General features: G+C 40.8%; 1 protein-coding gene across 5 annotated transcripts; it reads right to left on the bottom strand.

The window, feature by feature from the left end:
• Nucleotides 1-15790: 15790 nt before the first annotated feature.
• Nucleotides 15791-23042, bottom strand: LOC307039506 (RING finger protein 224-like). Of its 5 annotated transcripts, none has more exons than XM_079681623.1 (4): nucleotides 22940-23042; nucleotides 17096-17395; nucleotides 16611-16999; nucleotides 15791-16493 (listed from the first exon to the last, which is right to left on the bottom strand). In XM_079681623.1, the coding sequence occupies exons 3-4, from the start codon at nucleotides 16982-16984 to the stop codon at nucleotides 16406-16408; spliced, it is 462 nt and encodes a 153-aa protein (XP_079537749.1). In that variant the 5' UTR covers nucleotides 16985-16999; nucleotides 17096-17395; nucleotides 22940-23042; the 3' UTR covers nucleotides 15791-16405. The 5 variants fall into 5 exon arrangements, with proteins under 5 accessions (XP_079537749.1, XP_079537750.1, XP_079537747.1 ...); XM_079681624.1 differs by having other exon boundaries at nucleotides 17096-17260; nucleotides 22940-23039; XM_079681621.1 differs by lacking the exon at nucleotides 22940-23042 and adding an exon at nucleotides 18285-21920.
• Between the last annotated feature and the right edge of the window lie 322 nt (nucleotides 23043-23364).

Below are 23364 nucleotides of genomic sequence, written 5' to 3'. Positions count from 1 at the left end.
TTATCTCCTGACTGAGCACACAGGAGACACAGCTGGGTCTAAGGTGAGAGGAGGAGGTGATGATCTGATGGCCAAGACTTTATCATTAAAAGATGAAAGGAACTTTTCACATAGAGTAGGGGATTTAAAAGATGATTAAGAGTGGTAAAAAGGAACTGGGGCCTATTTCTGTTGTTGGACACAAGATTTGAAATAAAATGTGTTTTTGCACATTTAACAACCCTCTGATATTCACTTAAACCGTCTCTTAGGATCCCCAAGGAGGATAATCAGCTCAGAACTCGACTTTAGTTTCAGTGTGATGTACTTGGGGAACATCCCAACCAGTCTGGAAAAACAAGACAGATACAGTATCTGTTGAATGTTTTATGATCAATAAAGGTAGGATTTTGTCCTGTTTTTTCCCCATGACACTTTGGATATATTCAAGGAAGTTGTAACAAACTACCCACACTGCTGCCCTGGTGACAATAAGATCTTTAAGCAAATAGGCTTCTGTGTTACTCTGTCTGATGAGAGCAACTTTAGCAGTTATGACACTTGTCAGTGGCGGCCGGCCCATAGGGGCGCCGTCCCACCTCTTCCCACATTCTAGATTGTTATTCAAAATACTTACATTTTTTTTAAAATGTTATACTTTCTTTTGTATTAACAAGGTACATATGTGACCTGCTCCATCATTTTGAGTCACATCGACCCAGGAAAAAAAAAAAGGAGAAGATATGCTCTTCCAAGGTTTGAGTGTCATCAAACGTTATATTTGAGAAAAATGGCATTAAAGATAATAATTCATATTTTTCACATGGATTAAAACACATTTATTAACAGTCAACTCAAAATGAACATGTATGGAATACAATTGATAAAATACGAACAAGTAGGGCCTACATATGATGTAATATATAATAGGGGTGTAAAAAATCTATTAATGTAAGAATCGATTCATAACTTCCACTTTCATAACTTTCTTTTGAATCAATAAAAAAAGTTTTGTTTTTGTTTTGATCTTTCCACTTTTTTTATGTACATAGTGAACAACTGTACAACATCTGTCTTGCATACTATATAATGTTCTATGTCATTGAAGTTACAGTAAGAATTTATAATATTTTTAAACAGTTAATACATATTTAACACAGTCATGTGCAGTCATACAAACTATCTGCCCACATCACGTCATCGTTCACGGACGAGCCACAACTGATTTTGGGAAACCAGATCTATGGAGCTAATTTCCTGCCATAACTCAACAAACAAACTAAACAGGTTTTACAAATGCCTCATGATTCACTAACAAACACAATGTGGTTTGCAAATACAAAACACCATCTACAAACTAATGCATTTCGTTTTGCAAAGAAAAAACGTATCTATCAAACAAACACATAACATTTTTCTAATATATCATGTTTCAGAGACAAATTCAGCATAGGTTTTACAAGAACACAACATTTTTTTACAACTACAAAACTTTTTCTTCTCACGGCGGAATATTATCATTATCATGTGGCTGGCACATGCTCCACGGCAGCAGGGGGCGCTACTGAGTCCATTGGGGAAGGCGGGAGCCTCCCGCCGGGAGGATGAGCAGAGCATGGAACAGCCCTTGCCAACCTGATGACAGCGGTGTTTCTAGCGATCCAGCGATCTTGGTCAGTGTTATAGTGATAATATTATAAACAAGGTGAATTTAGTGATCACAACGAAAACAGCCAAGACAGATATTGAGCCCAGAAAATGAATATAATAAGCCTTTGTCTAAAATGGACAACATTGTAACTAAGGATGTAGCATTTCCCTCCGAATAATGGTCTTTACTGATGAACCAGAATGTATTCAAACTCCAGAACCAACGTAAGAGCTTGAGCCTCTTCGGGGGGTGCTAACATTTAAATATATAGTCCGTTCTTCTCTTTCTCCGCCGTTACATAGAAGATATTACTTTCTCCGTTACGTTGTTTTCAAAAGCTACAACCACTTCCTGTCAGCCTTGTTAACTCGGCTTCAAAATAAAAGCATACAAATGAAACAGGAAGTTCACCTAAATTACATTATAAGATATATATAAAACTGCAACGAAAGCAACAACAACAATGCAACATCCCCTTCAGTCTCAAATAACACAAATTGGGTTATCTACACTCCCACCAAAATTATGAATGTTTCATTTTCAAAACATGAACTATGAAGAATTTTCACATTTAAGAATGTCAATGTCTCTTTGCCGTCATCAGCTTAAGAAGCTTCTAACAAAAGAACCAGCTTCTGCACTGGGCGCTCCAAAAAAGGAAGGTTTACCAAGGCGCTCACCCTTCTTGTTCAGTCTCTTATCTCCAACTGAGATTTTCACTCTCCTCACAAGTCCATCCTTACCGCTGACAGTCTCTAAGACTCTTGCTAGTCTCCATTCACCTCTTGGTGACAGTTCATCCATGTCCATCACTATATAACCGAGTAGTAGATTTCTCTTTGGCGTGTGCAGATATTCCTGTTTCCAGCGACTCCAGAACTGCTCTGCCAGATACTGTACACGACGCCATCTTTTTGCTCCATACAAGTCCTCTCTTGGGAACTCACCAGGTGGGGGCAGTGCTGTGCCGGATTTCATGTTGATCAAGTGATTTGGGGTGAGTGGTTCTAAGCTGTCGGGACTGTTTAAGTTATCCACAGTGAGGGGACGACTTTTGACTATTGCCATGGCTTCATAGAGTAGAGTCCGTAGTGAAGCGTCATTGAGTCTATTTTGGGAAAGTGACAGAGTAGTGCTCAGAACACTCCTGACAGTCTTTATCTGGCGCTCCCAGACACCACCTGCATGACTGGAGTGAGGCGCGTTTAGGACAAAGTCACACTGTTTTTGTGACAGAAATGTACTCAGTCTCTGTGTGTCAAGCTCTTGTAACGCTGCCTTGAATTCATTCATTGCACCAACAAAGTTAGTGCCTTGGTCGCTCCGAATTTGACGGACTGCGCCTCGGACAGCAATGAAGCATCGAAGGCCGTTGATGAAGGCATCGGTGGAAAGATCCTCCAACATCTCGATGTGGATGGCCCGTGAGCAAAAGCAGGTAAAGAGCAGGCCATAACGTTTATGTTGTTTACTTCCCTCTGTAGTAACAAAATGACCGAAGCAGTCCATACCACAATATGTGAAGGGTGGGGAGGACTCCACGCGTTCAGCAGGAAGATCACACATGTTTTGGCCCTCTGGAGATCTCCTGAGTCTGCGACAGGTCACACACTGGCGGATGTACGATGCAACTGCTCGGCTTATACCAGGAATCCAATAGCCATTGGATCTGATTTCGTTCTTTGTGAAGCCTTTTCCCTGATGCTTTGTTTTCTCATGGTTGTGAGCTATTATCAGCTTCATCACGTGGTGCTCTTTAGGGATGACCTTTGGGTGCTTGAATGAGTCAGCGAGGGATGAATGGCGGAGTCTTCCTCCAACCTTGAGGATACCATCTGTTTCCAGAAAAACATCAAGGTTGTTTAATTTGTTGCAACACTGTAGTTGACTTCTTTTCTTTAACAGTCTTATTTCTTTCTCATATGTTTGACTTTGCAGATCTTGGATTATGACACGTTCAGCAATTTCCAGTTCGCTCACTGCAACATGACCACCTGACTTGATCGTTTTAGCTTTTCGCAGAAGGCGGGCCACAGCTTTGATGGCTCAGGACCATGACGAAAACTTTGACAGACGGAATACAAGACTCATCATTTCTGTGATCTTTGTTTGCAGCGCCTGTGCCTTTTTAGGGTGGTAGATGCCATGATGGGGAATGTACCATTTTTCACCATGAGTTCCGTTTTTTCACTTCTTCAACATCATCTCTCTCAATGATTTCTTTCATGAATGTTTTGTAGTCTTTTTTGTATTTCTCATCTCTGCAGAACTTTTGTCGATGACAGAGCCTGATTTCAGCAAGTTTTTTGTTATCAGGTAATTGTGGCCGTTGCTTGAAGGGCAGAGGCATCTCGTAATGTCCCTTGTCATTTTTCCTTATGCCGTCTTTGAGTTTTCCAAGGAAAACAAGATCCTCTTGTGAGACAGTTTTGTCATCTCCTTTTGTGTCCTTAAAAGTCTGACACCAGGGCGCCTATCACATCCATCGGCGTAACTGGAGGGGGTTCCTTTACCGTAACTCTGTGACACAGGCTGGATTCAGATTTCTCGTGAGACGGTGTTGAGCAGCCTACAATGCTCCACCCCAAATCTGTCAGGATGGCAAAGGGCTCGTTGTCTTTTCCTGTTAAGACCTGTCTGGGCTGTCAGTGCTCTGGGACAGTTGTACCCGATTAGGAGTCCGACATCACAGCTGAGGAGAGGTGGCATGTTATCTGTGATTGCTGTTAAGTGAGACCATGGCCTTGCCGTGTCATGAGTGGGAATATGATCACGATTCGCAGGAATACAGTCTCTTGTGTAAGAATGAGGAAGGTCGATGTGCAAGCAGGAATTAATGCCTTGCACACGGAGTCCAGACACTCTTTCACTCGTCGTGATCATGTTCTTTCCAAGCATGGTGGTAAGTTTCAGTTTCACAGGATAGGTGTCAGCTTTTAGTTCCTTGCTTACCTCTTGGTCTATGAAGGTACTGTCATTTTGAGTATCTAATAATGCATAGACAAGCTGTTCTTTGGATGGGTTTTTAGCTGAGGATACCCATACAGGAACGATCATGGAAGTGCTGCCTGTCTGACCGCCTCCAGTGACGTTGAGTACCGTAGCTGCTTTGGTTTCATGTTCACTATTAAGAGCTGTGTTCACAGTGAAAACAGATCTTTCTTGATTTCCACGTCTTCTGAAGTTCTCATCGTGGAGACAGGTAGGGTGCCTTCTCTGACATAAATCACAAGTGTGGCGGTGACGACATTCTTTTGCACCGTGACCTGGCTTCATGCAGCCGTAACACAGCTTATTATCATTTACATATGTTCGTCGATCCTCCAGGGACTTTTCCATGAAGGTTGTACACTTGGGCAGTTGATGCTTATCATCTTTGCACCACATGCAGGGGGGCCTTGGGTTTTCACTGTTTATGGCCGTTTGCGTGCTGAAGACATTTGCTTTATTTCCCCTTGTTTCCTTAATGCCTCTTTTGTCATATGAGTTCGATGAGTAGAGAGCATGTAGAGAAGTGACTGGGTTGCATGCTATCTCTGACTCTAATGACACAAAGTGAGTGAAATCCTCAAAGGTGGGAAACTCTTTACCTTCCATGAGAGCGATTGTAACCTGGCGATTCCAACGTGCTGCTAGCCAACCAGGAATCTTCTGGATTAGCTTTTGGTTTTCTTCACAGTCATTTAGAATATCTAGACCAGGGGTTTTCAAAGTGTGAGGCGCGCCTCCCCTGGGGGGCGCCAGAGAGCTTCAGGGGAGGCGCGGCTGCCAGAAAAAAATAAAGACAAATAGTGAAATATAGCTAGTTAACGGCTCTGGCTAAATGTATGCGAGCGGCAAAATATGGATAGATTTTTAGTGAAGTCACCTACACCTACACGCCCAGGGGATGAGAGGTGTGTGCATGCTGTCCACACGAGGCGTTATAACGGTGCTCGTGGGTTATTATGACCGTGTGTAGGAGGCATATCTGGGACAGAGGAATACCGCGAGCTCTGCAGTTTATAAACCAATAAGTTAAAAACAGCAGGCTTCTGCAGCGAATTAACCACCTCTGGAGTCCCCCTGTTGGAAGAGACCCAGGGGTATCATCACGTGACCAGCTGACACCAAAGCAGAGCAGCTGCGTCACGGAGAGGGCTGTGTGGGTTGTGACACGCCGGAGGAGAGCTGTCAGTTCCTCTACTCGCTGCCGCGAGAGCCGCGCTCTCATGCTGGCTGAGTTTAATTCCACTCCCAGATAACGATTGTCTGAGAGGGAAGAGGACAGCTCTTCTTCCAATTTATTATGAAACCCAGGCTTTGACAGATGCGATACGAGATGTACCGTCTACCTACCTTTGCTAAAAGGAGGGGAGGCAACTATTTAAAATAACTATAGGCCAATCTCAAAATTGTCAGTTCTGGCGAAGGTGCACGCCTAGTGAGTGAACAAGTAAAGGAGTTTTTATGTAAAAATGATATCCTGTCTAAACATCAGTCAGGCTTCAGAAAGCAACATAGCACCATCACTGCCACAATGAAAGTGGTGAATGACATTACGAGTATTTTAGATAATAAGCAGAGTTGTGCAGCTCTATTTATTGACCTTTCCAAAGCGTTTGACACCGTCGATCATCGCATCTTAAAGCAGAGGCTACTCAGTATTGGCATATCTATCCATGCAGTGGGGTGGTTTGTGAACTACCTATCTGAAAGGTCCCAATGTGTTCACATTGATGGGCTGTCTTCTGAGTGGTTAAACATTGCTAATGGTGTTCCTCAAGGTTCTGTTTTAGGTCCACTTTTATTCTCCATATATATCAACAGTTTAGGTGAAACTGTGGATGAAGCTACTTTCCATTTTTATGCGGACGATACCGTGATGTACTGTGCAGGTCCCTCCATTAAGGAGGCTGGTGTTAAATTACAGGCTGTTTTTAACATTATTCAGACTCAGCTCTCTGAGCTTAAGCTTCTTTTAAATGTTGATAAAACCAAGGTAATGTTATTTCCAAAAGCTAAAAAGACACCAGAGCCTGTTTTAGATATTGTTACTATGCAAGGACAATTACTTGAAGTGGTTACCTGTTACACATTACCTGTTACAAATACCTTGGTATCTGGCTTGATGATTGTCTTACTTTTAAACTTCACGTCAATAACCTGCTTAAAAAGCTGAGGGTTAGACTAGGTTTCTTTTTCAGAAACAAGTCCTGTTTCTCGCTTGAGGCCAGGAAAAGGCTAGTCACTGTGACCTTTTTACCTGTGCTGGACTATGGTGATTTGTTGTATATGAATGCACCTGCCTATTGCCTGAACAAGTTAGATGCCGCCTATCACAGCGCACTGAGATTTGTCACAAATTCTAAAGCACTTACTCATCACTGTACACTGTATGCCAAGGCAGGTTTGCCATCACTTACTGTAAAGAGGCTCAGTCATTGGTACACGTTTATTTATAAAGCTTTGTTGGGTAAACTCCCGTATTATATCTGCTCTCTGATAACACAGAGAGTTGCAAGCAGCTATTGTCTGAGATCGCATGATGTACTATTGTTAGATGTGCCAAGAGCAAGGACTGTCTTAGGTAAAACAGCTTTTATGTGCGCAGCTCCACTTGCTTGGAACAATCTTCAGCAATAATTGAAACTGAGCAGTCTCATTCCTCTGCATGTTTTTAAAGCTAGGCTAAATGAAATGGTTGTTGATACTATGGGCACTTGTAAATGTCTATAACTATGTAAATGTATCCTGTAAATATAATGTATGATGTCCTTTATTGTTTTATGTTTCATGTGGAACCCATATGCTGCAGGTCTCCCTTGAAATGATCTCAATGGGACCAATCTCGTTAAATAAAGGTTTGAAATGAAATGAAATGAAACAGAATGAACATCGCTTTTGGCAGGTCTTGGATGTTGGCAAAACAAGTCAAAGAGTCAGAGGCTCTAACTTCACAGTAGAGATGCCACGTCAATTCTGAAGAACTCTACCCCAGACCCATGTATTTAGCTAGTTCAGAGAGAATAATCAACATTGTGCATAACAAGATAGAATCATAACACCTCTATCAGCTGACACCAACAGGCAGGAACAGGGAGACAAAACACTGAGCACAGCAGCCAAGGTTACAGGTGCGTGCTCAGTCAGGACAGTATGTACTGATAAACTGGGTCAAAGTTATGGGCATTGGAAAATATTTCCCCAACAGTTAATGTATGACTTTTGAAAGTGTGTAACTATTGTTGTATCTTGTTACTTTCCATCGGAATTTTTGTTGACATATATTGTTTAAAATTCACAATGTGAAATATTAAGTGTTTAAAATCAACTATCAAAAAGACTAAAAATAACAATTTTTTGCTATTGGTGAAACAGTTGAGGGACAATTTTAAAGTTTGATTATAATAATTACACTTTAGATAAAGTTAAAGAATTCAAACAACGTTCTTTGCACAGCGGCGCTATCTTTGAAAATGACTTGCAGTACTAACACTGCCGAACATTAATGTATAACTTTTGGAAAACGTTTCTATTTATGATTTCGTCTGAAACAGCCAATACATAGAAAAATCTCCAGCCTAGAGAAATCAACACTGGACTAGAATCAAGAGATACTTTTAAGAGAGATACTTTATTGACCCCAAATTGGGAAAATGTGTGTTGCAGCAGAATCCATGTATCTACCGTCCAATTGTTTTTCTTTATTAAACACGTAAACGGAAGAGCGTCTGAGAGGCCTTTTTGCTTTTTGCTTTTTACCTTACTAAATGGTCTAATGGTCCTTGGAGCGAGGGGCGGGGCCAAACTCACGGAAGTGATTTCAAAACAAAAGCACTCGTTTGCTAAAATCACACTTTGAATCACTACAGTATCCTGCTGAAGGAACGGTGATTATTATAAACAATGGGAATTTAGCGATCACAACGAAAACGGCCAAGACACATATTGAGCCCAGAGAATGGATGTTACTAAGGGCTGTAAATACAATAAGCCTCTGTCTAAAATGGACAACATTGTTAGGAGATTTAAACTATAGGCTACAGTGGTTCTGCACTGTGGTCACTCAGCCGTCTCGAGTTTGTTTTTTCAAATCAGCTGCTTTTTATTATTGCTGCTATATTTGACTTGTGATACAAATATTTGTTACCACACGTTCCTAAGGAAACTGACACTGTTGGACTCGGTTCTAGTTTGACTTCTACCAGAAATAAAATGAAGTACTTCTACTGTGTACTTTGTGAATAATCCTCTGTCATAGTCCCCTCCATAATGCATGTTTTTCTGCTATCTTTGATGAATGATACAAATATAATTTTACCATTACTTCTTTAAGAAATGGATACTGTTTGACTTTGTATTAGCCTACTACTTACAATACATTGAAGTACTTTTACTGTGTATGTTTTGAGAAATACTCTGTCAAAGTCCCCTGCTGAGAACAAAATCAAGCCACTCCTGCTAAGTTTGATGAGGGAATTATTTTTTGTTGCCATTAGTTATTCGTGAGATTGATCCTGTTGGACTCAGTACTCGTGAAACTACCCCCACAAGTACTATGAAGTACTTAGGACTACTGTGTACTTTTCCAGTACTCCTCTGTCAATGTCCCCTCCTGAGAACAAGAATGCATGTTTCTCTGCTATTTTGAATAAGCGTTAAAACACCTTTCTTCCTGAGACTGATATTGCTGAGTATTTTAAGAGGATGGTAGACACGATATCAGCAATACTTTGAGTCAGTACTCCAGCTGCAGCATTTTTACCCCTTGGAAAGTCTATAGAGAATGGCCTGGATAGCTGGTCACAAATATACTTCAGCACACTGACACACTCTATCACTCTTGTTGGCCTCTTATGATGCTGCTGTCTTTTAAAATATGATTATTTCTCTGCTCCTAGTTCATTCCTCGCAGATTCTTCCATCAGTCCCAGTCATTGCATGTCAGTCAATAGAGCTTGGAAAAATGTGTCCAATTCAACAAAATGTTTTTTGTGACTGAAGGCCAGAGCTAAATTATAGATTGTTTGATTGTGTAATTACAAGCTGAGAGAAAATAAATCCACATCCTCCTATGAAACCTATTTTTTTTCCTTTTCCATGTTATACTTATACTTACTTGTATTAGAACATTTACATGTTGAACTACATACTGGATATATTCCCCAGCCTCAAGGAAACACAATAAAATTAATGGATTCATAATTTTTTTTTTAATTGATAAAGATGTATAAATTAATAATGTTGTGTGCAAACATTTTTTAAATGATTTCTCATAAAAACCTTTCTAAATTATAGTAAATTATAAAAAAAAAAGGTTTAGTCAATACACTTTTTTCTGCCTAAAATGGATGAAATTTAACATAAACTATATCAAACACCACATCCATGGCAATTAACCCATTTGTGTCCGCTATTTAAATTGACTTTGGTTAGTTAATACAAATATTGATATTATATATATATATATAAATATAGATATATAGCATATCATTGATGCAGTCTTTCTGAACACTTTTTTTTTTTAAATGCTGCAAATTAAGAATATTTCTAATGTTCTGCACAGATAGTGCCTTAACTTGAATTTGGAAACACGTGGCAACTTTATTAATACAGCAGATGGAAAAGATTTGTGGAAGGATACATTCTTCATGGGCTTCAATGGCTCTCTAGATAAAGGGCGTTTTATGGTTGCTTGTATAATCCTCAGATAGTGGTTTGTTTAAATAACTAGTGACATTTGAATAAATATTACAAAAAAGGGGCTCCAAAAAAGGCATATATATAACCTGGCCGGCTTAACCAGTCTGTATTTCACCAAGCACCACAAGATTCAGAGTTTATCAAGTACAATTATGGGCCATTGATTGTGTCATTTCTCCAAACACATACACTAAAAATGCCTGTTTTGAAGCCTTAAAATGGTGCAGGAAAAATACTTTACATTGTATTATACTTAAAGACAGGACTATGCAGTTAAGAGAAGAGAAAAAAGGAAAGAAAACTGTTATAATGGGTTATGTAACATTAATGACAGACATAATATGAGGTCCTTGGCAGTTGGCACTCAGACTTTAGAGGGGTTATTTTGTGATCATGGGGCATCACCCTTACAGCATCGGGACAATATCATATGGAGTCAGACACTGGAAGTGTGCTGGAAGCGTTGACTGGGCCTGATGGAAGGGTGAGGCTGATGAGACTGAAGAATCTGCGAGGAACGAACTAACGGCTGAGAAATAATCTTAAAAGACAGCAGCATCATAAGAGGGCAACCATGTGACAGAGTGTGTCAGTGTGCTGAAGGATAGACCAGCTATCCAGGCCAGACTCTAAAGACTTTCCAAGGTGTAAAATGCTGCTGCCGGAGTACTGAGTGGAAGTATTGCTGATATCATGTCCACCATATCCTCTTAAAATACTCTGTCCAACAATATAGTCTCAGGAAGAAAGGTTTTTTAACGCTTATTCAAAATAGCAGAGAAACATGCATTCTTGTTCTCAGGAGGGGACATTGACAGAGGACTACTGGAAAAGTACACAGTAAGTACTTCATAGTACTTGTGGGGGTAGTTTCACTAGTACTGAGTCCAACAGGATCAATCTCACGAATAACTAATGGCAACAAAAAATAATTCCCTCATCAAACTTAGCAGAAGTGGCTTGATTTTGTTCTCAGCAGGGGACTTTGACAGAGGATTTCTCAAAACATACACAGTAAAAGTACTTCAATGTATTGTAAGTAGGCTAATACAAAGTCAAACAGTATCCATTTCATTAAGCAGTAATGGTACAATTATATTTGTATCATTCATCGAAGATAGCAGAAAAACATGCATTATGGAGGGGACTATGACAGAGGATTACTCACAAAGTACACAGTAGAAGTACTTCATTTTATTTCTGGTAGAAGTCAAACTAGAACCGAGTCCAACAGTGTCAGTTTCCTTTCAGAACGTGTGGTAACAAATATTTGTATCACTCGTCAAATATAGCAGGAATAATGAAGAGCAGATGATTTGAAAAAACAAAGTGGAGAGACGGCTGAGTGAACGAAGTGCAGAACCGCTGTATAGTTTAAATCTCCTAACAATGTTGTCCATTTTAGACATAGGCTTATTATATTTACAGCCCTTAATAACATCCATTCTCTGGGCTCATTGTGTATCTTGGCCGTTTTCGTTGTGATCGCTAAATTCCCCCTGTTTATAATAATCACCGTTCCTTCAGCAGGATACTGTAGTGATTCAAAGTATGATTTTAGCAAACGAGTGCTTTTGTTTTGAAATCACTTCCGTGAGTTTGGCACCGCCCCTCGCTCCAAGGACCATTAGACCATTTAGTAAGGTAAAAAGCAAAAAGGCCTCTCAGACGCTCTTCCGTTTACGTGTTTAATAAAGAAAAACAATTGGACGGTAGATAAACGGATTCAGCAGCAACAAGCAAGTGTACAGGCATTACAATATTAAAATCTTTAAAGGTGGAAGAAAAGTATTAACATAATAAAATAACAATAACAATAAAAACAATCTTCGGCTACTATAACATTATGATTCATCTCCCAAACAGAAACAGTTTGAAAAAAAAAACAAGGGGGGGAGCGGCCGGTGTAACGTATTAATAAACATGGACCTAATGCAATTCCACACTACGTCTTACGGTGCCGTGTACCGGAGGGGAGAGAGAGAGAGAGCAGCGAAGCTATGGAGAGTATGTGCTGCAGGGAGGTGGAACGAACGAACGCTAGCTCCGGTCCTTTTCCCGTGAGGGAAACTGTGGACTCGATGTCCTGACAGGCTGGTATTTGTGCAACCTGCACAAACACAATACTACACCATGATTACAAATGGTGAAATACAATGTAAAAATACAGAAAAATACCAGCTCACTAAAACACAACCGCTCAACTCAACGCAACTACTAACTATACCCGGGGTCAGAGAGCGGAGATGTTTACCCTTTGTGATGTAATCTGACGCGTTTGACGTATGACCTTAAACAAAAGCCGTTTTTAAGAGCAGAGTTCAAAATTGCTCCTTTCCCTCTGAATTCCTGCCCTTATGTCTCATAAAACATATCAAATCCTACATTCACTTTTTTAATTGTAATTTTCAAGCAAGTTTAAGCATAAATGTAGAAAAAAAAAAACCCTGCAAGATGCTCTTTAAGATTTTTTTTTTGTTGCATTTTTCTAATTATTGTTGTAATACTTTCTGCTGACACTAGGTGGGGCTGTGCCCCTAATGACCAGTCGCCACTGGTTGTGTTATATTAAATTAGCTGTAAAATGTACCACATATGGTGTTCTTAGTTTCCATACCTCCTGTGTTTTACGAACGACTTATCAATTCTTGGCGAACAGCATAAAACATGATTAAACATGATAGTATATAAAACCATGGTCGTATCTATACAACCTATAGAAAAGCAAAACGGCGTCAGTTTAAAGTAATTCTGTCCTTCTGTTTACCACATCATTTATGAGAATACATTTCTTAACAAGAGAACATAATCGATGGGGGATCAATAACTTTTCCGTATTTATTTATTTCTCCAGTTTTGTGTGCACTGAGGAGTCTCAAACAGTCGTTTGTTTAATCATTTAAAGATTGGCTTTAATAAATTTGAGAACATTTATTCTTCATATATGATACATGAGAGGTAACATGTTTTTTATAAATCGCAAAAATGATGTAGAAACTGGCGTACGCCATCTTTTGAGCGTACGCACCGTTTATAAATGAGGCCCCTGAACACACTGCTGCTGTAATAAAAATCTATTTATTTTAAAGATAAAGAAACAGATCTATGTGTTTTCAAGCTAAAGGTGATACACAATATAAACTGTATACTGTTATTTTTTCAAAGACATGTTACATTTCAAAAGCATATATGGCACTGTTAAGCTTTGTTTAGGACAAACAATTAAAGACTGCTTTCATTTAACAAATTCTACAATATAAAAGTGGCAGATTTGCTTTATTAAACAGACCAGACCTAGGTTGCATACCAAGAGAATTAGGAACATGCTCCCAGCTTACTATGTTGGTCTGAAGAGCTGAAGCATGTATTCATATACAATGGATAAAAACTGTGTTCTGTCCTTCTATATCCTGTGAGAAAATTATATAAATGTACCATAAGAAACTCGACATACTATTCCTAGCCTGAGGAAGATATGAATAATCAACAGATTTGAATGGAATCTCTAACATTTTCATGTAGAATAAAGACAAAAGAGTGATAATACAAATCAAATTTATTGAATTTTGAACCCGAAGATGAAGTCTCAAAGAATGTTTTAAATAAAAGGACATAAAACAAAAAGGTGGATAATAATAAAATATATTCAATGTGTATGTAAAGACATTTGGTCAAATGAAATGACACTGAGCCAGTGATAACAGCAATGCCCAGTGTGGATGAAGCTGGTGCAGGTCTTTCTTCTCTTAAACTCTTAGTTTTGCTTGATTCTGAGAAAGTGTTGCTTTATCTTAATGTCACAAAGCTGATTCCATACCCCCAAGCAACATCAGTGCAACAAGTCTGAAAGCGAGAAGAAAGATCTGAAAGTGAAAAAAAATGTGAAACCTGAAAAAATGATTTTGTTTTGATCCTGAAAAGGTAAAATCTGCAAATGAAAAAAAATAAGGATTCAAATATCAACATATGTATAAAAGTGAAATATGAAAATAAATATTTTATTTCCAAAAAATTGCTGAACTGATTCCAAAGAATATTTAACCTAGAAAACTATTTTAAATACTTATTTTTTAGTTTGAATACATCATTGTATTCAGGGCCATCCTTGGCCAACTTGGGGCCCCAAGCGACACTCTGAGATGAGCCTTATTGCATGCTCAAAAACTGATATTTCTTAAATCTGTATTCAAATGTAGTTCCCTCTGTCAGCAATGAATCAACAACTACACACACATTTCTATCAGTATTTATATGTGTTGTGGTTGACATGATAATGACTGTTAGGAGTTAAGGGGAGAGGCTGAGCATCACCATGAAATGTGCAAATTGAGAACGCGGAGAACTGCGCTGAGAACTGCGCACAAGCCGAGCTCATAAGCCGAGGCCCCCTGCGCGAGGCCCCCTGCACGAGGCCCCCTGCGCGAGGCCCCCTGCGCAATGTGAGGCCTCATACAGCCTGCATGATCGGCCTGTAGGGAGGGACAGCCCTGATTGTATTTTTCAAAGATAAAAGCTTGAACTTTCAAATACATTTTATTTTTTTGAATGTTCAAAACGTATTACCCTGATATAGCTCCATAGTTCTGTCCATTCAATGTACATGATGTATTAACCCCAGAATATGTGCATAAGTGTCCCCTTTGATTTCACTCGCGTCTGAATATAACATTTTGAATAAGAGCTCTTCACATGAGTTGCTACAGTGTGTACAGCAGCCACAGGTCTCGTCTGGAAACAGCTGATTTGTGCCTTTTCCTGCCATCATGTTTTAGTTCAAGGTGAACCTCGGGATGGTTTCTGTGGGTTATGAAAGCTTTTTAGAAAATCGTTCCCTGTTGTGTTTGCATCAGTTTTGTGTTGTAATGTCTGAATATTTAACTGTATTTCATCTTAACATAGTGTAGTTAAGAGGCTGTTTGGTAGAACTAATTCAGGGAAAAAAGGTTTCAGTTCAAATAATCCACTGTGACTGTTTTCAATAAAAATAACCACATATTCACAATGGTTGGTTTTATTGCTCTTCCCCCGATTCCAACATTAACCTTAAACTATCCATGGCATTAGTTAATGTATGACTTTTGAAAGTGTGTAACTATTGTTGTATCTTTTTACTTTCCACATATATTGTTTAAAATTCACAATTTGAAATATTAAGTGTTTAAAATCAACCATCAAAAAGACTAAAAATAACAATTTTTTTCTATAGGTGAAACAGTTGAGGGACAATTTTCAAGTTTTATTATAATAACTACACTTTAGATAAAGTTAAAGAATTCAAACAACGTTCTTTGCACAGCAGCACTAACTTTGAAAACGACTTACAGTACTAGCAGCAGAGGCTGCCGAACATTAATGTATAACTTTTGGAAAATGTATAAAATGTTTCTATTTATGATTTCCGTCTGAAACAGCCAGACCCAATAAAGAGAAACATCTCCAGCCGAGAGAAATCAAAACTGGACGAGAATCAAGAGATACTTTTAAGAGAGATACTTTATTGACCCCAAATTGGGAGAATATGTGTTGCAGCAGCAACAAGCAAGTGTACAGGCATTAAAATATTAAAATCTTTAAAGGTGGAAGAAAGTATTAACATAATAAAATAAAAATAACAATAACAATAAGCTACTATAACATTATTATTCATCTCCCAAACAGAAACAGTTTGAAAAATACAAAATATGAAGACAAATTGATTAAATTAGGTTTCAGTGTTCACAGCTTCAGCTTTTGTGCCATATTTAAATGTATGCAGGTAGGATTGTATGTAGGACATAACGAAAGTAAAGTTGGGTTTATGGTTTGTACATTTTCAAGAATATGATGAAACATTTTTTCTTGACCATAATCAAATACCAACCAAATAAAACTAATGATACATTTTCTTTGAGTTTAGAATCTAATTATAAATACTTCATCAGGTCCTTCGCTCCTCAGGGCGGCCTCTGATGTCATCAGTAACAGCCGTAGTCCTGCTGCAAACCTAATGTAGTCCTGCAACATTCCTTTCCATACATCCATGGGCCCTTCAGTTAGAACGTAAAGAGAAACGGAGATGCCTCTGTCATTTCTTCTTCTGCTGTTAAACTGTCAACACGCGTCCATGTCTGGCTGCTTCAGCGCACATCCAAACATCCTCTGGAGGAAGGTCTTGCCACCAGACTTTTTTGAAACAGGGCTAAAGAGAGTGACAGAGAGGTATGTTTAGATATCAGGTTGATTCTCTTCATATCACACAGGCCTACATGAAATTACACAAGTGTAATCTATGTGAATAAAAACTGAGTCCCCTTACAGTGACGACTGGATGAGTTGTGTCTCAGTGTAGCTTAAATCGCCCATCGGCGCTGATGGTGTCACCTTGTCCTCCACTATCTTGTCCCAGATCTCTGTGTTGACCCACAGGGCCCCGGGCAGGGTCAGGCTGGCCCTGGTGCAGGTGATCCAGCGGCACAGGGGGCAGGAGACGCAGCAGAGGAACCCCTTCAGCTGGGACAGCTGCTCCAGGCAGGGTGCACAGAAGGTGTGTCCGCAGTGCAGCACCCGAGGGACCCGGCCGCTGCGAGAGTACTCGTTGAAGCACACCACACACTCCTTCTCCTCGTGTACGACCATGGTGTCTGCGGGTGTAGTGAGGTGGAGCGCAGACTGGGAGCAGAGTGAAGGCATTCAACAGACCACGTGCTGCACAGGAAGAAAGAAACCAGTCAGAAATCCAATCAAATATTATCATTACTTTATAAAAAATGCATCTAGCAGTTTCTTTCTAATAAGACTTACTTTCAGGGTTGATAAGGCTGCCTGTGATCCTGCTGTTGGTAACATGTGTGTAGCTCTGCTGAGGTTTGCTGTGTATGTGTGAACAGCCTGCTGCTATTTATCAGACCTGCCTGATCATGTGACGTGTCGGAGTAATCATTTCCAAGGTAGGCAGTTGAAAGAATTCTGTGGAACTCAGTTCTTAATCACGCATGCCAAAGAAAGCACACAAACATGCACACAGCTCCAGAGAATGCAAGAGGAATGCCTTTGTTAGTGTAACAGACCCCGCTATGCAGGGCGCGATGACAGATAGTATTCCTGCAAAACAGGAGAAATGATGAACAACAAAATCCTTAGCTGCTCGTTTTGCGGGTCTTGCCAGAATTTATTATTCATTTGGCACACACACAATTGTTAATGTCCTTAACCATTTGACACAACACACACACAATTGTTAATGCCCTTTTCTGTCTTCAATATAAATACTTGTCCATATATATATTCATGTCTTCAATATATTTGAAATAAACACCATGACTTAAAATAAGAATTTCGCTCTTCAGATATTGATGTTGTAATCAAACCCTTTTAAATACCTTCCCAGGTAAAGCATCAGAATCTAATCTGTGCTAGCATTAACATCCCCCAAGCATTTATGTATTAACTCTGACCATAAAACACATACAGATAATACAAAACACACACACAAAATACTTAGGATATAAACCCAGAAAATATGTAAGTACAAAATGTACAGGAGCTGTAAACAATTACATGTACTTGCATTCACTTTTATCAAAGAGCTTATGCTACATTAAAATAGCGACCGCCATTACACACACACGCGCACACAGCAACCACGAGACAGTCTCCAATGCAGATTTGAAGACTATAAACAACGTCCAAACACCACTTGAAAAACTAGGACATCGTGACAGAACACTACCGTGGATATTTATAACACTTGTGACTAGGGATGCACCGAATATTCGGCCGCCGAAAATTATCGGCCGAAAATGGTTAAAAAGGCCCTTTCGGCAAAACGCGGCACAAGCACGGCGCGCGACCATGCTCGCGGCTGGCTCACAGCCAACATGTCTGCCGCTTGGAGATATTTAAAAATATCAGAGAAAGAGGCGCGGATTGCGATTTGTAAAACGTGTTCAGCAGACATTTCTTGAGGGGGTGTAACTGCAAAGACTTTCACCATTTCGGGATTACTCCACCACTTGAAATCAAAACACCCGGACAAATATGCGGAGTAAGATCAAATCACAAGCACTGACAGCGAGAGACTGTTCAGCGCTGCCTCTCATGTGCTTGATGAGAAGAGGAACAGACTTACGGCTGATAAAGCAGAGAGGCTACTGTTCATTAAAAAGAACCTCCCACTTTTCCTTAATAAGTAGACAAGGCTGGCTTATCCTAAGCTTATCTAGCTCTACATGTCTACTCTATACCCACTTTCCTGAACAATTTTCATTGTGAGTTATAATTCACCATCTCAGGTTATCATTATTACATTACATTACATTGCATTTAGCTGACGCTTTTATCCAAAGCGACTTACAATAAGTGCATTCGACCAGGAAGATACAACCTTTAAGAAAACAGAATCATATAAGTACATCAGGTTTCATAGAGCCAAACATTTCAAGTGCTACTCAACTGGCATTTAGAAAGCCAGCCCTTTATTAGTATATAAGTGCTTTGTTAGTAATTTTATCGCTCGAAGTGGAGTCTAAAGAGATGAGTTTTCAGTTTGCGTCGGAAGATGTGTAAGCTTTCTGCTGTCCTGATTTCAATGGGGAGCTCATTCCACCATTTTGGAGCCAGGATAGCAAACCCACGTGTTTTTGCTGACGGGAACTTGGGTCCCCCTCGCAGTGCGGGTGCAGCGAGCTGTTTGGCTGATGCAGAGCGGAGTGCACGTGCTGGGGTGTACGGTTTAACCATGTCCTGGATGTAGGAAGGGCCAGATCCATTCGCAGCATGGTACGCAAGTACCAGTGTCTTGAAGTGGATTCTAGCAGTTACTGGAAGCCAGTGAAGGGAGCGGAGGAGCGGTGTGGTGTGGGAGAATTTGGGAAGGTTGAAGACCAGACGAGCCGCTGCATTCTGGATGAGCTGCAGAGGTCGGATGGCACATGCAGGTAGACCAGCCAGGAGGGAGTTGCAGTAGTCTAGGCGTGAGATGACGAGAGCCTGGACCAGAATCTGCGCTGATGTCTGGGTCAGCTGGGGACGTATCCTCCTGATGTTGTAAAGCGTGTATCTGCAGCAGCGGGTTGTAGCAGCGATGTTTGCAGTGAAGGACAGTTTGTTATCTAGGACCACACCCAGATTCCTTGCAGTCTGAGTCGGGGAAACAACAGAGGTGCCGATGTTGATTGTTAGGTCAAGAGTGGGACAATCTTTACCCGGAAGGAAGAGCAGTTCAGTCTTGTCAAGGTTGAGCTTGAGGTGATGAGCAGACATCCACCGAGAGATGTCTGCTAGGCAAGCAGAGATGCGTGCGACGACCTGGGTCTCTGAGCGGGGAAAGGACAGAATTAGTTGGGTGTCGTCAGCGTAGCAGTGGTATGAAAAACCATGCGGGCTAATGACAGACCCGAGCGAGTTTGTGTACAGGGAGAAGAGGAGGGGACCAAGAACCGAGCCCTGAGGGACCCCTGTAGTTAATTGACAAGGGTCGGACTCGGACCCTCTCCAAGTAACCCTGTAGGTGCGGTCGTTGAGGTATGAGGTGAGGAGGGAAAGTGCAGTGCCTGAAACTCCAAGTTCTTGGACAGTGTGAAGGAGGATCCGATGGTTCACCGTGTCGAATGCAGCAGACAGGTCCAGAAGGATGATGACAGAGGAGAGGGAGGCTGCTTTAGCAGTGTGCAGTTTGTCAGAGACAGCAAGGAGAGCAGTTTCTGTTGAGTGACCTGCCTTGAAACCAGACTGGTGCGGATCCAGAAGGTTGTTCTGATGGAGATAAGAGGAGAGTTGTTTAAAGACAGCGCGTTCAAGTGTTTTAGACAGGAACGGGAGGAGAGAGACGGGTCTGTAGTTAATAACATCAGACGGGTTGAGAGTGGGTTTCTTTAGGAGAGGGTTTACTCTTGCCTCCTTGAGACTGTTTGGAAAGTGACCAGAAGTTAGAGAAGTGTTGATGAAATGGGTGAGAAATGGTAGAATATCAGGAGCGATAGTCTGAAGGAGGTTTGAGGGGATAGGGTCCAGAGAACAGGTGGTAGGACGGGCAGAGGTAACGAGGGTAAGAACCTCACTTGGAGAGAGAGGGGAGAAGGAGGTCAGTGTGTGGGTGAAGGGAGGGTCTGGTGACCCAGCGGTGAGTAAAGGTGAGTCAGAAAAAGAAGAGCGAATATCATCAACCTTTTTTTCAAAATGGTTAACAAAGTCGCTTGACAGAAGGGAGGAGGGGGGAGGTGCTTTGGGGGGGTCCAAGAGGGTGGAGAAGATAGAAAATAGTTTTTTGGGATTGGAATAGGAAGATTGGATCTTATCTTGAAAGAAAGTGCTTTTTGCCTGAGAGATGGAAGCAGAGAAAGAGGAGAGGAGAGCCTGATAGGTTAGGAGGTCGTCATGGTGTTTGGATTTCCACCATTTCCGCTCTGCTGCCCGAAGGATGGTTCTATTAGCACGCAGTGCATCATTTAGCCAGGGAGCAGGAGGGGACTGACGAGCCGGCCGCGATGTGAGAGGACAGAGAAAGTCCAGAGAGGATGAGAGAGTCGAGAGGAGAGTTTTTGCAGCAGCATTTGGAGGCAGGAGTTGGAACGAGTCAGAGGAAGGGAGGGCTGAGAGCACCGATGAGGTAAAGGTAGAGGGGGAGAGGGAACGGAGGTTACGGCGGACAGGAGCAGAGTTAGAAGAGATGAGGTTGTTATGTTTGGAAAGGGGTAGAGAGAATGAAATGAAGAAGTGATCGGAGGTGTGGAGCGGGTTTACAGAGAGGTTAGAAGTAGAGCAGTTCCTTGAGAATATGAGATCAAGGACATTGCCAGCTTTATGAGTTGGTGGGGATGGAGACAGTGAGAAAGCAAAGGTGGTTAACAGAGATGTTAGTTCAGATATCTTCCCTGTCTGGAGGTTGAAATCGCCGAGAAGTACAGCGGGAGGGCCAGTTTCAGGGATGTGTGAGAGGAGATTATCTAACTCCTCCAAGAAGTCCCCCAAGGCGCCTGGTGGACGGTAGAGAACAACAATGGTTAATTGTATAGGATGGGTTACTGTGACGGCATGGAATTCAAAGGTGGAAGGAGTGAAATTAGGTAGCTTAAAGAGGGAAAAGCTCCATTTGGGAGAGAGCAGGAGACCAGTGCCACCTCCTCTGCCAGAGGGTCTGGGTGTATGGGAGAAGGAATATGCTGTGGAGAGAGCTGCTGGGGTGGATGTGTTGGATGGAGTGATCCAGGTCTCCGTGAGAGCAAGGAAATCCAGAGACTGCAGGGAAGCGTAGCCAGAGATGAAGTCAGCCTTAGGAACAGCTGACTGGCAGTTCCACAGGCCCCCTGAAACGAGATGTTGGATCTCAGTGGAGCATGTGGGATAGACGAGAGCAGGCCGGTGAGATCTAGGAGAAACACGGGGCCAGTGATAATTGCGAGAAGACACATGAACAGGAATGCAGAAAATACACATGATTAAAGCATGAGGGGCTAGAGAACCCAAGAGAATTGAATAAAACTAAATAACACCAGCGATACTTGGCGCAATCAGAGTAGGATTTGCCTCCTCTTTGCCTCCCACGTGACTCACACAGGACTCTTAATGTCTTTGTCAGTCTTCGTCAAGCTGACGCTGAAGCTGACGCTCCAGGAAAATGCAACTTAAGATGGATATCAGATTGCTCAGTTCTCACAGCTTTGGGGGCACGCCCCTGTAATTAGTTAACTATTTTCTGCTGATGGGCGACAGCAGAGTCTTCCTGCCTATTGAAATGCACACTTGAGGGGCGTGACTCACTGAGACCTGAGCAGATCTGAGATTTTAAAATCTCTCAGAAATCGCCGTTTTAGCTACAATAACTACAGAACAATTATACATTAGGGGGAAATTACAGCAGCAGTGTTCAATATATTGTACTTTCGGTATCTAAATGATACAATGTTGTTTACATTGCTCATGAGGACCACCTTATTTGCAGATTCTTGAAATTGTAATTTAATTTGTAATTGATTATGGATTTTGTATCCAGTTTTCACTTTATGTATCTTTATACAATGTTTACTACTTTGCTTATGAGGACAGACAGCCTTATTTACAGATTCTTGAAATTCAATTGTAATTTCATTTGTAAATAGTTACATTCATGTGGATTTATCCAGTTTGCACATTTGTATGCATGCACTTATACTGTAGGTGCATTTGTTGTTGTTGAAAGCCTGGCTGTTACAGTCTTTATTTACACTATTTTGGTGTAGGCCTAGTACCGGCCTAGATGTTTATGCAGTTTTAAAGCACCTTGGCTTTGTTCTGAATGCACTTTGTTGTAGTTATCCTACAGAGAAAATAAAATGCACTTGACTTGGAATTAATGTACTGTATGCATTCAAAAGTGCTGAATAAATGTTTTATGGACCCATAATAGTGATTATTATTTAAGTTAAGTTTTGCCATAATCATTTATTTTTCCATAATCAGGTAGCTGAACAACATTGGTAAAAAATGTATACATTATATATATATATATATATATATATATATATATATATATATATATTTCTATTAATCATTTTCGGCCTTTCGGCATTCGGTTTTCGGCCAACTGTTTCCTATTTTCGGTATCGGTTTCGGCCAAGAATTTCCCATTCGGTGCACCCCTACTTGTGACAATATGTATACAAAACTGACCTGCAAAACAGGAGAAATTATGAACTACAAAATCCTTAGCTGCTCGTTTGGCGGGTCTTGCCAGAATGGCAAGCCAACGGCAGCACCGTCTACACATCAGTCCGTTTACGGCAGGCGCAAATCACAACAAACCCCTTTACGGCAGTGTTACCCTGCCATCTACTGCCCCCTTCTGTCCATTGTTAAACAGGTTTCTAAAATGATATTAAATATAAACATAACATTGTGATCACACACTTTGTATGGGTCACATTAGCAGTCAATCGGTTCATAAAGACATCTTTGATAAAGGTAAAAAAAAAGAAAAAAAAGTTGAAGACACATTTCTAATATTTTATGGACATTTAAAGCATGATTTGCTGTGGTGCATTCTGTAACCACAGTACAGGCCGTAAATAGTGAACTTCAATGTACACTACCAATCA

This window comes from Notothenia rossii (genome assembly GCF_949606895.1).
Source record: "Notothenia rossii genome assembly, chromosome: 5".
In the NCBI taxonomy this organism is placed as follows: Eukaryota; Metazoa; Chordata; class Actinopteri; order Perciformes; family Nototheniidae; genus Notothenia; species Notothenia rossii.
Note: the sequence above shows the minus strand (reverse complement) of the source record. Positions and strands in the feature narration are given on the sequence as shown.

What these genes read in the sequence shown, in the direction of transcription:
- LOC307039506 (XM_079681620.1), bottom strand. Translation starts at nt 21,727, where the DNA reads ATGTGTATTTTCTGCATTCCTGTTCATGTGTCTTCTCGCAATTATCAC.